Below are 18,472 nucleotides of genomic sequence, written 5' to 3' on the forward strand. Positions count from 1 at the left end.
GAAAGAAATAAAACATTAGTACATTTAGATAGATAGATAGATAGATAGATAGATAGATAGATAGATAGATAGATAGATAGATAGATAGATAGATATTTTTAGGTACATTTATTTTCCTCATCTTGTAAAGGATGTTTAGATATTTTACTGGAAAGCAAGACAAAAATACTCATTAAGAAAATCTTTTTTTGCAGTGATGTTTGAAAAGCACAGTGTTTACACTCCTCACGAAGTTGACCTACAAATGACTGACTCATAGTTGTCTCTGCATATTAAACGAGAATATGAAGCAGTATTTTAGCATCAAAAAACTTACATACTACACCTTGTACAATAATCGAACTGCTATTTAATTTTTACAGAAGTATTGCCCTATATATCTCTTCCTAACCTGTGCGTTTAGCTGTGCCACTGTTCCCTGTTTACTCACTGACACTGTTTTTCAGCCTCCTGGGTGGCTCACTTTACGTTTCAACCAACAGCTTACAGTTTACTGTAGCTCATTTTATCTGCTAGCCCTGTGGATCCGTAGAGGATTACTGATGGAACTGTTCAGTAACTCAAAAGCTGACCTGCACTACTGCTGGGCTACTACAGTACTTATGAACTTTGGAGAAAGTATTCTGAAAATAACAAGTGATTAGGTGTTGAAGAGCAAATAGTGGCACTATGGTTTCAGGAGGTTTAAAGCACAAGTTTATTCATTTATGATTGAATGTAGCAACTTAAAGAGAGAAGTTTCAGGAAATGTTTTCAAAGGTGCATTGCAGGTCTTATTAGAACATGATGCCAATGTTTTTCTAAACAGAAATCCTAAGGCAGAAAATAGTTTTATATCAAATTATGTGATGTTATATGATACTATTAATGTTTCTGCAAGCTTTTAAATAGCACTTATTGCTGACATGCCCTGATTGGTGAGAATTGAATAAACACTCTGAAGCTATTTTAAGTGTATTCCCTACTAAGAAGATCAGCTTAAATCATAAAGGATACACTGATATAAAAATTATGGCCGATACCAAAAGCTGCTAATTATTTTCATGTTTTAGATGATAACCATAATAATGTGAAAATTCATCAAATTTCTACAGTATTTTGTCTAAAAAAAAAAAAACTAGAAACGTAAATCAGTTATTTTAAATGCTACAAGTGAATTTTGGCATCACTACTTTCATTATAATGTACAAGATATTTATTGCTAAAGACATATAACACTGTTTTAAAGGATTATGTTTGATGACTGCAAAAGCACAATTAAAGGAATCGTTCACCCAAAAAGCAATATTATGGATACAGGATTCATATTTTAGCCAGAAGCAATGGTTTGAAGGTAAAATGTCTTGATGATGGATTTGTTTCTTACAAACACGCAGCTTTTCACAAGACTTTAATTGATGGACTGGAGTCCTGTGTATTACTTATGAATTATTGTGATGTTTTTACCAGCTGTTTGGACTCTCATTCTGACGGCACCCATTCACTGCAGAGGATCCATTGGTGAGTAAGGGAAGTAATGCTAAATTTCTTCAAATCTGTTCTGATGAAGAAACAAACTCATCTGCATCTTGAATGGCCTTAGTGTGCGTATATATTTTTTAACATATTTTCAATTTTGGGTGAACTATTCCTTTAAATATACATTATTGAGCATTACCCATATAAACTCTAATATCAGTCAATAACAGGTATGGCACAGATATATTGTGCATCCCTAATCTCCAACCATTAACCAACCAGCTGAAGCTCAATCTGTCTAGTAAAGCATCCACGAAGCAAGGAAACCATTTAGTGATACTTACAGCCCACCATCATCATGGCCACCGAGAAGATCTTCTCCCCGTCTGTAGTAGGTGCAATGTTCCCAAAGCCAATGGTGGTGAGACTTGTCATGGTGAAATAGAGAGATGATATGTAGAGTGTGTTCTTACTGGGACCACCTTCCCACTGGCCAGAGCCACTGGCATTGTAGCGGTATGGTGTGCCAATGCTGATAGCCAACTGATAAAGCCAGCTCTCCCTCTTGATGTTGTTGGTGCCCTCATCGATGATCTCATAATCACCAATGCTGTACCAGATGCAGGCCAGCCAATGTGCCACCAGGCCAAAGACACACACCAGTAAAACTAACACAGCAGCACCGTATTCCAGATAGTGGTCCAGTTTGCGTGCCACTCGACCCAGACGGAGTAAACGCACCACTTTCAATGAGCTGAACAGGCTGCTGAGACCCTGGCGAAGAAAAAGAGAATATATCATCAGAGATGGAAACAGCATGTTAACACTAGCTGACCTCCATCACAAATCATGTTATAAAAAAATCTATAAAAATTCACATGGCACAAATTGCAGCACACTTAAGAAACCCTCCACCTTCCCCAGCTCCACCTGTATAGATCTACTACGGGATGATTTCATTTAATGTTTTTTTATCGTTTATCAGTTGGAAAAAATCCTTCCAACAAATGATTGCAACTATATTGTTACTCTGTGTCGTTATCATTATATGGTGTGAATGTCCCAAATCTAAAATGAATAGAACAATATTTATAATTTTATCTTATCATTATGATTTTTTCATCATATCTTAACAAAACAATATTTTGACAATATTTTCAAAAAACTGTTACACTTTATTTATAAAAAAAAAATAGTAAAATATTATGGAAAACTAGACAATAAGAATTTATTTTTGGAGAACTGAATCCTTTCATGAGAGTTTTTAATGAGACTGAAATCAGTTGTATCACTTTATGTCCAAAAATTATCAAAGTTTGTTTTAATTTAGAAATGATTCATATTTTTTATATAAGAGTTATGTTCAAGTCATTGTATGTATCAAAATACATTTCTGTATTTTAAAAGAAATCCAGACAAAACAAACAAATAAATAACTTTTTACATTTTACTTTAATGCAGCATATTATTACGTAGTTTTGGTTGGTGACATGCTTCTCTGTGTGCAATGTAAACGAGCTGGAAAGAAAACAATTGGGTAAGAAAAGAAAAGTCTTATATTGATAAGGTGCACTTGAAAGGCTTAGTTAACAGTTCATGACTTTAAAAAAAAGTCAGGTGTGGATTTCAAGGTGAGATCATCCATGTTCACTTGGTGGATGGGTGTCATATAGCTCCAGAGACCTGCTCTTTCAGCCTATAGCTACTTTGATCTGACACCTTTCATGTCAGAGGAGGAGGAGAGGATGGATAGCTGGGATTCCTCAACTGATCCTATCACTCCATCCCCCACATCCAAAGAGAATCTTAGATCTCATGAGTGAACAAAGTTGTTATATTGATCAGGCAAATTCTTTTGAGCTTATGAAAGATAACAGCTAATAGTTTGGATGTATGTTGTGGAGTCTGTATCATTAAAGGGTGGAATAAATATAGTCTTTTTGGCTCTGAAAGCAAAGTAAAGAGGATGCTTTCACTCAGGAACGCCCACGCTTGCACTTTATCCCTTTGAACAAAAGCTTAAACATTACTTGTCAACTTCAGGCCAATGCAGATTATAGGTCTTTAAAGAAAAAAACCCACTCTGATTAACATATATTTGTAAGAGTTTTCTTAACATACACAAATACAGCATTAACTCATTGGTAGGCCTACATGAAATGAGTATAACATTTTCTGCAAGCATTGCAGGGGGAGGTCTGTAGAATGGACTTAATATGGTGTTATACTACAATCTAAGGGTTCACTTAAGTTCACAGTTACAGAGGTTTAATCGCTGGAGTTTGCTTGCTAAAAGGCATTTCTACACAAATGCAATATCCAACTGAATCAGGAATCAGAACACATGACCCAACTGTGTGCACTACCACTGAAAATGAAGAACGGTGTCCAGTGTTGCTCAAAATTTGGGAACACACCGATATTAAAATTCTAAACAATACAATAATAGCTGATAGGTTTTTTTCTTGTAAAAAAAACAAACATTTTAAATGTAAAAATAGAAGAAAAGTGTAGGTACATTTAAATATTGAATAAATTAACAAAGCTCTAATATCAGCTGAAAAGTGCTTTATTAATATGCATTCGTAATTGTTAACTAAATATTAGTAAATATTAAGTATAAATATTTAATAAACACACAAGCGACATGAGACAACATACATTTACAATATGACAAATACAATAAATGACAAATCGCTAACATTAAATTTCCATACTATATTACCTAAATAATTTAAAAATAAAACATTTTAAAAAAACTGAAATATGAAAAAGTTAATTTATTTTTTAATGGATATTAAGTTTGAAATTTAAATTGTAATGTTCATAATTTATTATAATCAATACCTGAATCTAATTCTGTACTATTTTGTCTAAATAAAAATAAAGTGCAAAAAACTAAAATAGTCTTAAATGCTACAAGTGAAATTAGACATCACAGCACTATAATGTACAGAATTTAAAAAATTATATTCATTTTGAGATTTCTTAAAGATTACATTTAACAGTATTAAAATGATTAGTGTTTTTAACATTGACTTTGAATGAGCATTAGATAATAACAATGGTAATATAATTGTTAAAATAGAGGAAATGAGTATAACGATTGATACAAATAAATTAACAGAGCTCTAATATCAGCTGATAGTGCATCCATACAGGAAATTAAGCATAAATAAATATTAATTAAATATCTAAACTAAAACATATAAACACACAAAGGACATGAGCATGTACAGAACTTTGTAAATGAAGAACATTAAAATTTTACCATGAAAATCAGCCATTTCTTATTGAATTTAAGACAAAAAAAACTCTTTAATGCAATTTCTGTGATTCAACCTGCATGTTTCACAGCTGAACGTTTCTTATCTTATAGAGGTCAGTTGCGAGGTTATCTGGAGGACAAAATGGAAAGACACGTTCTGCGCACACTTGATGGACTTCACTTTTTAAGCTGGCAGAGCGAAAATGAGGGGGTGAGAAGTAAGTATACCTAATTGTTGCATCCTCAACAGCTTTGGACGGTCAGCCCAGAACTGTTTATAAATAGTGGCCGTGATGTGTACCTCACAGGTTTAATTAGTATTTCCTCCACTGAGGATTTCTGCCTTTTTTGTTCCAGCCATCACATAATCAAAAGGCAAATTTCTCAAACATGCTTTATGTTCCTGAAAGGAGCAATTTTCCCTAGACACTGACACGGAGGAAGGAAGGTAAAAATAGATGTGTTCATTCTGCAATATTGCATGAAATCCTAAGGCTTTTATTACACTAGCAAAAAAAAAAAAAAACGATGCTAATTTTGCCAACACAGTCAACTCCCCAGGCGGAGCAGCTTCTAATGGATACTTTTCCAAGTAATTTATCATTTTGAGGGCCTATATCTAATTTGCAACTGTGCTTATGTAGCATTTAGTAAACCATAAGGTTTTTTGTCTTTGTCTTTGAGGCCAAACAGATGAGTAGCTATCGGGTGTGAACATTAGAGGTTTTGAGTGCTCATAAATGTTCAGTTAGATGTGACGACCCCACAGTTGGATCATGGGATAACGGAAGAGAGAAACATTAATGCCTATTGGTGAAACATGCTGCGTGTGGTTGTGTGTGTCAGAGTATGGGGAATGAAGCTTGTGCGGTCTAATTTGAATTGACTCGCATCTAAAATCACTTTAGATAAACAAACACACTGAGGGGTGCAGCATTCAGAGCAACATTAGCATAAATTAGAGAGCCATTAGTGCATCTCTGCTCAACATTGAATAGGAGAGAGGTTACTGAACTGCTGTACAAATGAGAAAATGGGACAGAAGAGCCATAAACATCCCAAGAAAGGAGAGCGAACTTACAGGCAACAGCGAGTCCTCCGCACGTGTGGCGTTGCGTTGAGAGTGGGCCGCAGCTGGCAAGTGGCCCACTGCAGAAGAGTCTGCAATGGGATCCTAAGTCAGAAAGACAGAGGCAGACATTTCACTTCATGCCAAACTACACTCGCGCATGCATATAATAAGCACAGAGATGGACATTAGGATTCAAGAGACCCATTTACAGATATTAGATCTGAACAGCAGCACACTGAACGCGTCAAAGTAATTAGTATGAACGGAACAGCAGATGTATGCGGGAAGAACCTCATATCAAGGTGCTAAAAAAAACAAAAGCGTTATACAACAAGTGTCCTATAACAACAACTGACATGTCCTAATATGCACTTCCAGAAAAACCTTTGTGTGAAATGATTAAAGGAATAGTTCACTTGGGAATTCTGTCATCACTCATTCACCTTAATGTTGTTTCAAACTGATATGACTTTCTTTATTTTGTGAAACACAAAAGCTATATACAGTACATCAGTATATTCATATTGCTCTTTTCCACACAACAAAAACTATACAGTGTCCAAATATATAGTGGCTTTCAAGCTTCCAAAAAGAATTAAAAAACAAGATAATATACTGTACATTAGCTTTAGTGAGGAACAAACATAACCACACAATACAGGTGCATCTCAATAAATTAGAATGTCGTGGAAAAGTTCATTTATTTCAGTAATTCAACTCAAATTGTGAAACTCGTGTTCAGTCCTTTACTTGTGAAGTTCACTCAAATTCTTGAATAGATTTTGCTTGATAATCCTCATAAGGCTGCAGTTCTCTCGGTTGGTTGTGCATCTTTTTCTTCCACACTTTTTCCTTCCACTCAACTTTCTGTTAACATGCTTGGATACAGCACTCTGTGAACAGCCAGCTTCTTTGGCAATGAATGTTTGTGGCTTACCCTCCTTGTGAAGGGTGTTAATGATTGTCTTCTGGACAACTGTCAGATCAGCAGTCTTCCCCATGATTGTGTAGCCTAGTGAACCAAACTGAGAGACCATTTTGAAGGCTCAGGAAACCTTTGTAGGTGTTTTCAGTTGATTAGCATGTCACCATATTCTAATTTGTTGAGATAGTGAATTGGTGGGTTTTTGTTAAATGTGAGCCAAAATCATCACAATTAAAAGAACCAAAGACTTAAACTACTTCAGTCTGTGTGCATTGAATTTATTTAATACACGAGTTTCACAATTTGAGTTGAATTACTGAAATGAACTTTTCCACGACATTCTAATTTATTGAGATGCACCTGTATGTCTTACAGATAACATATCTTGAGTTTTTTAAAACTCCATTTTTATATTTTAAGAATATAGGTTTAAATTTAGGTTTACACTTTAAAAAAGCTACTTTTTTATTATTATTATATTTTCTGAAAAAAGTATTAATTCTTAATACTTAATATTATGCCATTTTGCTTTCAGTAAATGTATATTTCATTCATCTATCTTTTAACCACACTATTGATAGTATTAAATAAACTGAATAATTTTTTATTGAGGTTCATGCTTAAAAACAATTTGCTGGGTGAAAAAAACTTTAAGATATGAAGTCTTAATATCTTATGCAATTGTGCTTCTCAAATAAATTTATTTTTCAATTAAACTCATTAATTTTAAAAGGAATTAAAACAAAAATATTAATTAAGAAAATTATTTTTGTAGTGCAGGCCACAACCTCCTTGTACAGGTGGTACAGGGCACTGGTTACCAAAATTCCATACACGAGAACAATTATTAGATATGTATATATTGAATAGGCATATAAGCAATAAGAGCTGCCCTGGTCACTGTATAATTGGGAAACTGTATGGTAAAGAGCTTCTTAATAATTTAATTTTGGAAAAAAAAGTCATACAAGTTTGGAACGACATGCGAAGGACTAAATGAAGACAGAATTTTCATTTATATATATCCCATTAAAGGGGTCATATGATGCGCTTTTCAATTTTTCCTTTCTCTTTGGAGTGTTACAAGCTCTTGGTGCATAAAGAAGATCTGTAAAGTTGCAAAGACTAAAGTCTCAAATCCAAAGAGATATTCTTTATAAAAGTTAAGAGTCAGCCTCACCTACCTAAAACGGCTCGTTCTAACATGCCCCCACATGTCTACCTCACTATGTGGGAAGATTTGCATAACGCCGCCCAAATGTTCATGCAAAGAAAGAAGGCGTAACTTTTATTCTCGCTGTAGTATTGTTGTTGCCACCGCCATGTCGCGCTGTGTGTTTCGTTGTGAAAGCGAAACTACTTTGTTTGGCCTTCCAAAAGAGGACGATATCCGCTTCGTCATGCCTGGAGCTGATCCGTGCTGGTTGCTGAGGAAATACAACAACTTTGCGCTGTGGATCACCGGATCGGCTTTCACCGTGGACGAAGTGGAGTCCAGCCCGGGGTCGTCACAAGTGGTTGCCGCAAGCCCTCCGGACGCTTCTTCGTCGAATCTGCCGGCCGCGCTGTTCTAAAGCCCCCGGCCACTGCTCACTCTAGGCTGCCGCCGCTCACTCTAGGCCACTGTGTGTGACGCTGTGTTTTGTTGTGAAAGCGAAACTACTTTGTTTGGTCTTCCAAAAATGGACACGACTAGAAATCCGCGAGTTTTGGGCAGTGTAGAGTAGGGCTTGTTGTTTGTCATTTCTCCGATCACAAATGCAGACATGGTTTTATGTTTACGTGGCGCGATGCGATGCGATGCAACGCAACACAACGCAACGCAACGCAACGCAACACAACGCGTAAAAAGACAGTATAAGTCATTATAATCCATAATTATGTCTCCACTGGATGCAACGAATGCCTCGTTTATAATGAGTTTTCATGTTTTTGAATCATCGCTCCGGCCTGACAGGGCATCATCACAGTATGGTAAGGGGCGTAACATTTCCATCACACGCTTGAGGTATTCGGCCAATCATAACGCACTGGATAGCTGGCCAATCACAGCACACCTTGCTTTTCAGACCGATGAGCTTTGTAAAAATCGACGCGTTTCAGAAAGGCGGGGCATAGAGGAGAAACAATAATGTACAGTATGTGGAAAATAATGTGTTTTTTTTTACCTTAAACCACATAAACACATTTCATTACACCAAATACACCAAATAATGTTCTTTTTAGCAACATCATATATCCCCTTTAATACATACCAGAAAGAGCAGGTATTACACAACACAAGTCAAGAGACCAGAATAGCCAATAAACAGGCACATGTGGCCCACAGGGGACACAAAGACAGAACAGTCTCCAGTTCATAGAAAAACATCTGACAGCTGCACATCAATCCCCATGACAGACAGTTGCACTCTTGCCAACTGCTTGTGCCTTCAAATATTTATAACACACTTTGTAGCATTTTATTATGAGCAAACTTTTTTTTTTTTGTGACATCACAATGTTTCAGTTTGTTTAACTTTCAAAGGTATATAAAAACATTTAATCAACTGCAAAATAATTTTCTTGGTCTTTTTTTTATCACTGATAATTTGTTTTCCAGTTTTAGACAAATCTAACAAACAGAATGGTTGCTAAAACAAGAAAAACTATTTGATAATTGGGTAATAAAACAACATAAAATTATTAAAATATTCTTAGATATTATAATTTATAAAGATTATTATTATTATTATTTTTAGTGTTGATCATTTGCACTGTCATCTTGATAAATTCCCTTGGTTTCCAGTGCTCAGTGGGGGTCTAACACATTGCACACTAGCATAAACACCTGCCAACTCAACAAGTGTCCTGTTAAGGTTGTGGTTTATGTCAGGTTTGGGAGACAATTCACTGGGGGCCAGCTGAGTGTGACATTTCAACAGGAGCTGTGTCAGAGGCCATCAGCTTTCATAAAAACACTCTCTGCTGTTAAATATATACAGCATGCCCAACATAAACATGCATATTGGCATGTATGCACATTCAGAAAAACACATGCATAAATGCATGGGGAAAATGGAGATGTATTACTCAATTTATTCTATTCCTTCCATAAATTCTCTGAATGCTTTTAAGTTTGATCACTCAAATGTTCTGTTCCTCCACTTTTAATTCTCTAATTCTATCTGATTCCTTCTTTATTAGTACTACAGCTTTATTGGTATCTACAGCATATTGTCAGACTCTGTTCCGTGTTTTGTGTGTGTTTTGCTCCCCATGTGTTTCTATGCTCATATTTGGTCCTTCCCGTTCCTGTCCTTTTCATTTGTTCCAGGTGTTCCCGTTTAGTTCTATTGATCCCTATTCTATTGGTCTCGTCATCCCCTCGTCATGTCATGTGTATATAAAGTGTTCCCTGTTCTTAGTATGGCGTCTGGTATTGTAAATGTCTTCCTGAATTCCTGAGTGTTATTCCGTGTTGTTTAATTAAAGACTGTTGGTTTTTGAGCAACTCCTGTGTCTCCTCGTTGCCTGGTTCCAAGTAAAACGTGACAGAATACTGGACCAAACAATATGACTGCGGCTGAAGACAGGCTTTGGTGTCTGCGGCAGGGTGGTCGGGAGTTAGAGAGGTATGTAGAGGAGTTCCTAGAGCTCTCCAACCAGGTGAGCTGGTTCGACGCTGCTCTCGGTCTCTGTTTTCGGCTGGGGCTGAATGATGACGTAATCGGCTGCGATCTTCCCATGTACAGTTTTCCCCTGATCGAGTTGGTTAATCTTGTCCTTTACTTAAATAGAGTAAGTCTCGAAGTAGAAAAGGTTCAGAGCGATCATCATCCAGTCCCTCCCGAAAATCACCAGCTTTCATTTGTTCCAGGTGTTGATGATGACGTAATCGGCTGCGATCTTCCCATGTACAGTTTTCCCCTGATCGAGTTGGTTAATCTTGTCCTTTACTTAAATAGAGTAAGTCTCGAAGTAGAAAAGGATCAGAGCGATCATCATCCAGTCCCTCCCGAAAATCACCAGCTTTCATTTGTTCCAGGTGTTCCCCATTTAGTTCTATTGATCCCAGGTGTGTCTTGTCATCCCCTCGTCATGTCATGTGTATATACAGTGTTCCCTGTCCTTAGTTCGGCGTCCGGTATTGTAAATGTCTTCCTGAGTTCCTGAATGTTATTCCGTGTTGTTTCATTAAAGACTGTTGGTGTTGAGCAACTCTCTCGTTCCCTGGTTCCAAGTGAAAAGTGACATATAATTTCATTTTTCGCTGTGTTGGGTTTGAATTGCTATATTGCTCTATGAAAATGAAAAAAAAAATCTTGATATTATATTATGGGTCACCTCAGCTTATCAGTTTCTGTTTTTTGCTTTTTTTTTTTAAAGCACAAGATCATAGATGGTTTTCTAAAAAATTAGAAGTTAGATATAAAAACACTTTGTGATTAATAAAAAGTGTCTCATGATGTCAGTTTGGAAATACTTTAGACTCTGTTTAAATGTGTTTTCTAATAAATATTATGTGACTGATTAGTTCCTGATGTATGGCTACAATACATATATTTTTTTTTTAAGCTCAAAATGTTTGCCAGCCTGAGTACATTTCTATTAAAACAACTGTCTATTTCTATTTTTAAATGTAATTTAATCCTGTGATGGTAAAACTGAATATATATATGTGTGTGTGTCATCTAACTAAAAATACAACATAGGTTGTGTTTAATCACATAATTATCACTAAGTAAGCTCAAAATGTTTGCCAGCCTGAGTACATTTCTATTAAAACAACTGTCTATTTCTATTTTTAAATGTAATTTAATCCTGTGATGGTAAAACTGAATATATATATGTGTGTGTGTGTCATCTAACTAAAAATACAACATAGGTTGTGTTTAATCACATAATTATCACTAAGTATTAAGAAATGAAGCAGCTGCACAAACAAACATTACTGCTTTCCTTTTTCAGCTACAGACCATCTATTTGAGACATAACCTTAGCTGAACTCAGCCTGAACATGCAGATTTCAACCCCAGCAGGAGTGATACAGCAGTGACACATGGTCCCACATGCCACAGGAACACTTTATTGAGATCTGGGCACACTGCAGATTTGGGACTTCATTGTGTTCCAGTGATGCAGAGACTAATGCATTCCAACAACATCACCACAATGGGAAAGGATGCCTGTTGCCTGGGCAACCGTGAACTTACGGCACCAGTAGGAATCCGAAGAGTTATTTTATTGGATAAATATATCATACCATGCATATGGAGATTAATAATGTAAAGAAGCTTAAAGCAGAATCATATTTTATTCTGAATGTCCATAGTCGCCCAATTTAACCTACAGCCATTAGGACGCCTGTGCCCATTTAAAGTCTTTCGGATGATCACTTCCATCTCAGCTCTCTATTAGATCCTCCAGACAGATAAAAATCTTCCAGAAGAACTCAAAGTACACAGAAGTACAAAAAGAGCACTGGAAGTGCTTTTCATTCAAAACAAAAGTTTATCTAGGAACACTAGCATACTGAAATTTACTTCAAGAATACTTAAATGGACAGTTCATCACAAAATAAAAATTTAATGAAAAATCATTCAATTAATCACTCATGCCTTTCTAAACCTGACTTTATTATGTGGAACAGAAAAGAAGATATTTTTAAAAATGTTGGTAATCAAACCATTTTGGTGACTTCTCAATATATCTTCTTTTATGTTTATATTAATCTTTGAGCCTCAGAAACCTTCTCATTTGGCAAATACTGCCTCCTGTGGCGGATATATACCACAGCAGCTCTAAACATTGAAAAGACTCACGCACAACTGATATCACACAACCATCTCAGTTCGTCCTTGCCTCTCCTTCAACACACATCTACACAGACTCCAGAAATCACGCAGCCCACTTATCATTGAACTGTCTGGCTGGGCTGAGACCATTTAGGCTAATGTCCAGTACCGTGAGCAGCCACTGATATGGAAAGAGATGGCAATAATGGATATAGTTTTCACGTCAGAGTTTCAGCCTCAAGAAATGTTGGAAGGAAGTGGGGTCCACTCAATCCCACTCCTTTCTATCGAGAAAAATAAAGCATTCCTGACGTGCACAAAAACGTGCATGCAACACCACTCGTGCAAGTCAAAGAGAGGAACACAAGCTGCATTCCTTTCTTCTCAGATGGAAATGTATGCTGGAGAAGTCCTGTGCAAACAGTAATTACCGCAAACAAGATGCGCAGATGAATAATCACCAACTTTAGTAACATGGAGGAGGATCAATTATAATGCAAGAGCTGAGTACAGAAAATTTGATTGGAATACTCCATAAACATAACACCAAAAGTAATAAAATCTAAGAAGATGAAGGTTTATTGATCTGTGCTTTTGCCTATAATTGGTCATCGGAGAACAATCAGATATGTTATATCTGATCAAATAAACTGTAAACAAAAAGATTTTTGTTTGGCAGTAATTTGAATGAAAGACAATGCACAGAGTAAACTGTTTCAAGGTCTTCTGCAGTTAAATCATCATTTAAGGTATGAGCGTATTTAGTTAAATCATTATGACAGCAGAGTCCAACAAATAAAAGCAAATCTATACTGATAAACCGAGATGATCACATCATTCATCATGATTCAAGTCATTGTTTATCAGAGGATATAAACTATGGCTAGGGATGGAAATCTTAAGGAATTTAACCATTCTGGTAACGATTCGGATTCCTCTTAAAGATTCTGATTCCTTAACTGTTCCATTAATGATTCTTTTAATTTTGAGGAAGAAATATTTGAGAAAAAATAATATTTGGGATTGTTTCAGGAGTACATGTAGAACAACAAAACCAAAAAATTGTGGTAACAAATTTCATTAATTCCCTTATTTGTTCATAAAATACCACTGAGAGAATCAAGTAAGTCAGATTAATTAAAAAACTGTCCCAACTGATCCATACATATTTGTGATTCACTAAAAAGGACTGGCTGAAAAGAGTCATTCACTCAGGAACCAGGCTCGAGCTGATTGTTTTTTTTCCCATCGACCATTCAAAAGTTTGGGGTCTGTAAGATCTTTTGAAAGTTTTTGAAAGAAGTCTCTTATGCTCACCAAGGCTGCATTTATTTGATCAAAAATACAGTAGAGTAATATTGTGAAACATTATTCAAATTAAAAATAACTGTTTTCTGTTTTAATATATTTTCAAATGCAATTTATTCCTGTGATGGTAAAGCTGATTATCAGCAGTCATTGCTCCAGTCTTCAGTGTCACAATGATCCTTCAGAAATCATTCTAATATGCTGATTTGCAGATCAACAAACATTTATTACTATTATTTTTATTATTATCAATGTTGAAAACAGGTGTGCTGCTTTATCTTTTTGTGTAAATAGTGATACATTTTTTCACAAATTTTTGATGACTAGAAAGTTCAAAAGAACAGCATGTATTTGAAGCAGAAATCTTTTGTAACATTATAAATGTCCTTACTGTCACTTTTGATCAGTTTAATGTGTTCTTGCTGAATAAAAGTACTGACCCCAAACTTTCAAACAGTAGTGTGTATGTATATGTATGTATATATATATATATATACTGTAGCTACATTACATTTGCTTGAATAAATGTCTGTCTTCAACGTTGTGCTTACCTCATCCACGTTTTCAAAGGCATTAATGATGTCATAGGGCAAGCAAGACAGCAGGTCTATGACAAACCAGGTTTTCAAGTAGTTCATGCGTATGAGCTTTGGGTCAGATATGACCTCTCCTCCAGGTCCCACAAAAGTTGTATGAAAGTTCAACACAATATCCACAAGGAAGATGACATCCACCACGCTGTCCAGTACCAACCACACTAGGTTGTTCTGTTTGGTCTTAAAGGACACATTGTAGGGCACCATAATGGCTGTGTAGAAGGTGAGAATGAGGATGACCCAGTCCCAAGTGGTCTTAAAGGTGCAGTAGTGCAATATAATGTGAGGTGGAGTTTTAGGAGCCTCTTGCTTATATTGAGGGAGGATGTCAGAGCCCAGCTGAAGAGCCTTGGAAAGACAGAAAATAAAGTTAATTAAAAAATTGACAGAGATTCAAAAAAAAATAAGATACATCAAAGGATTCTGATGTTCTGATGTCACTACAAGGTTTCTTAAGAGCTAACTTCATCAACCAGTTTTGCTGATGAATATCTATGCTGGCCTACCAAAACTGTAAGTAAAACAATGGCTTTTTTCCTCAGTGTTTTTGTCTTGTTTTCCAGTAAATATATGCAAACATCCATTAAACAAGTTACATTTATTTCCACACTTTTTGCTGATTTAAGCATAAAAGCCTGTTCTCAAATTTTTGATGACTAGAAAGTTCAAAAGAACAGCATGTATTTGAAGCAGAAATCTTTTGTAACATTATAAATGTCCTTACTGTCACTTTTGATCAGTTTAATGTGTTCTTGCTGAATAAAAGTACTGACCCCAAACTTTCAAACAGTAGTGTGTATGTATATATATATATATATATATATATACTGTAGCTACATTGATATTGCTCGAATAAATGTCTGTCTTCAACGTTGTGCTTACCTCATCCACGTTTTCAAAGGCATTAATGATGTCATAGGGCAAGCAAGACAGCAGGTCTATGACAAACCAGGTCTTCAAGTAGTTCATGCGTATGAGCTTTGGGTCAGATATGACCTCTCCTCCAGGTCCCACAAAAGTTGTATGAAAGTTCAACACAATATCCACAAGGAAGATGACATCCACCACGCTGTCCAGTACCAACCACACTAGGTTGTTCTGTTTGGTCTTAAAGGACACATTGTAGGGCACCATAATGGCTGTGTAGAAGGTGAGAATGAGGATGACCCAGTCCCAAGTGGTCTTAAAGGTGCAGTAGTGCAATATAATGTGAGGTGGAGTTTTAGGAGCCTCTTGCTTATATTGAGGGAGGATGTCAGAGCCCAGCTGAAGAGCCTTGGAAAGACAGAAAATAAAGTTAATTAAAAAATTGACAGAGATTCAAAAAAAAATAAGATACATCAAAGGATTCTGATGTTCTGATGTCACTACAAGGTTTCTTAAGAGCTAACTTCATCAACCAGTTTTGCTGATGAATATCTATGCTGGCCTACCAAAACTGTAAGTAAAACAATGGCTTTTTTCCTCAGTGTTTTTGTCTTGTTTTCCAGTAAATATATGCAAACATCCATTAAACAAGTTACATTTATTTCCACACTTTTTGCTGATTTAAGCATAAAAGCCTGTTCTCATCAAATACAATAATGATACTATAAACTATAAAGTTTAAATGATTCTATGAGAACAGTCGCGTCTGAACCACAACTATAATAATTAATGACACAACAATATAGCTGGAAGCACTTTCAGAATGATTTTTCCAGCTAATGAATGATTAAAAACTCTCACATCCAATCAGAATTCCCCCTTTATGTTTGACTTTAAAGAGATCAAGCATTTAAAGCGGTAGACGACAAACATACAGCATTTGCTTAAATACAGTGGTGTGAACAATTATTATTAATCTTTATAGTTCTTGGTATTCTCTAAAAATATCTTATCTAACAAAATACAGTAAAGTTCTTAAGGATACTTTAACTGTTTTAAGACAAAATACTGATTATGAAAATGATTGCAGTTGCAGTGCAACAAGACCACCACGAAGAATCATCCTGGTCTAAGCTGGTCTTTTGCCCTGTCAAAATTATGCACTGTAAGGTATATATACCTAATGAAAGGGCACCAGAAGATATAATACAGTGAAAAGTTTTAGAGACATAAAGCCTATGTCAGCAGTCATTGGACAGCTGAGTCAACTATTATTTGTCTGGAAATGAAGTCAGACTTTATTTCTGCCATGTGGGACTGAAGACAAAGGCAGTTGACCTTTTAGTATGTGCATATATATGTGTGTGGGTCAGGTTTTGCCTTCACAGTGAGGTCCAAATGACTCCAAAAAGACAGTAAATGAAGATCAGCTACAAAACCTGACCAGCCAAAGGTCCTTGCAAGGGAAAAAAGCTGAATATAGTTTTAGTGAAAAAGCAAAAAGGCTTATATGACGGTCAAGAGTATGGTAAAAAGAAAGAAAACATCATTAGCTATCATTATCATAAAAACAACAGAAGTCAATGGAAAGTCCTGACCATAGAAAAACAAAAGTGTGTGTGACGCTCACCTCTGCCAGTCGTGAATGCTTGTGGCTGACCTCAGTCTTGTTCATAGGTGTGAGCTGCTGAAGTGTACTCCGGCTATTGGTTAAAGCCCTGGTCAGCCTGGCAAACTTGGTCCATCCTGCCACATAGAGCAACAAAATGGTGTATTAACAACAGGAAACACTTCTTTGCCTCCTCTCTACATTTCTTCCTGTTTACTTTACTCACAAACACACTTTTCCACACAACTAGTAGCGCTGCTGGCATCATGCTCCTGTGATGCCAGCAATGGCCCACGCTGATTTCCACCGAGGCTCCTGCAAATGCTGACACCAGTGAAAACTGTTCTTCCCCATCCCTTCCTTCCAAAAAGCTCACATATTTTTGTGTACCCATGTCCCATATATAAAGTCTGTGCCATCATCATGTCCCAGCCTACTTCTTCCTTCCTTTGTAAAAACAGAAACCATTATGAGCCCTTGGGGGCTCTTCGCAAAGGCATAATGTTTCTTTATGGACTTTAAAATTAAAGCATTATGACATGGTGGAGACATGAAGGAAGATGTTGCGTCCAACAGGGAGCCTCGTTTGAAGTCATTGCTATCTCATTAATAAAGACAGAAGGGAGAATTTCCTTTTGATCTCAATAACCCTAAAGTCAGTTGGGTCAGTTGAGTCCTACAAAGTAAGATCTTCACCAAGTGATTGTACAATGTGCACGTGCCAATGTGAATGCAATTTCTATGTTTTTAAAAGCTTACAGGGTGGGAAAAGAAGTAAAACATTAATAACATTGCGGCTCTCCCATTTAAGTCACATCTCATGAATGTTCAAACACAACAATACAGTACTGGAGCACATTGGATATTGTAGTGTTACGCTGTCAGAGACAAAGTTGTAAAATTTGCTATAAATTTACACAAAAAGGTTTAGTAAGCTATTTCTTCTTACTTTTTTTAAACCAAAGTTATGACAGAAGTGTCAATTAAGCTTACATTATATTCCTATAAGGTTTTTAGCTAACATATATACTGGTACTATTGTTAATCTGCAATAAAACAACATGATTAGTACAAATATTGAAAACGCAGAGAGTAAAAGAGATACGAAATCTGACAAAAAGTAACTATGTCACAGACAGAAGGAGGAAAAGGAGAAAAACAATGGATGGTTAAGGCCATCTGGCTGTCTTAGGGCAAAGAGTCACAACGCTGCACTGGACCCCTAATATCTTCCAGATATAGTCCTTCTACAGGGCAAAACGATGCTAGGTAGCCTTGTCGAGCAGCCATAAGGCAAAGCCTCCGAGAAATCTTGGTTTGGCCATTGCAGCCTCATAGAACCCTATCAGACCTAAGCTACAATGGAGCATATGTTTGCCCAAATGCACCACATCTGGCAGAAGAGTGGCAAACTAGGTCTGCAAGACTGCAACACACTGCAGCAGTGAAGGAAACAGACTAAGGGGAGATTTCACTAAGAATCACACCCATTGATAGAAGTGTTTATTTGCGCATGCCATTTGCATCGTTTTGCCGCCCAATGCACTAAAGGAATTAAGCAAATCAGGTAATGATACAGATGAACAAACAAA

General features: G+C 36.3%; 1 protein-coding gene across 1 annotated transcript in view; it reads right to left on the reverse strand.

Annotated features, from left to right (window-relative positions):
• Positions 1-1,788: 1,788 nt before the first annotated feature.
• LOC107589081 (potassium voltage-gated channel subfamily H member 5-like) overlaps positions 1,789-18,472 on the reverse strand; it is a 41,311-nt gene continuing 24,627 nt past the window's right edge. The window contains exons 5-9 of the mRNA XM_016277411.1: positions 16,902-17,017; positions 15,287-15,679; positions 14,360-14,752; positions 5,808-5,900; positions 1,789-2,232 (exon numbers count right to left, since the gene is read on the reverse strand). Of these exons, the coding sequence (XP_016132897.1) occupies positions 1,789-2,232; positions 5,808-5,900; positions 14,360-14,752; positions 15,287-15,679; positions 16,902-17,017 (1,439 nt within the window). The remainder of the gene's footprint in view (positions 2,233-5,807; positions 5,901-14,359; positions 14,753-15,286; positions 15,680-16,901; positions 17,018-18,472) is intronic.

The sequence above is a fragment of the Sinocyclocheilus grahami genome, unplaced genomic scaffold, assembly GCF_001515645.1.
Source record: "Sinocyclocheilus grahami isolate Dianchi unplaced genomic scaffold, SAMN03320097.WGS_v1.1 scaffold111.1, whole genome shotgun sequence".
Taxonomy (NCBI): Eukaryota; Metazoa; Chordata; class Actinopteri; order Cypriniformes; family Cyprinidae; genus Sinocyclocheilus; species Sinocyclocheilus grahami.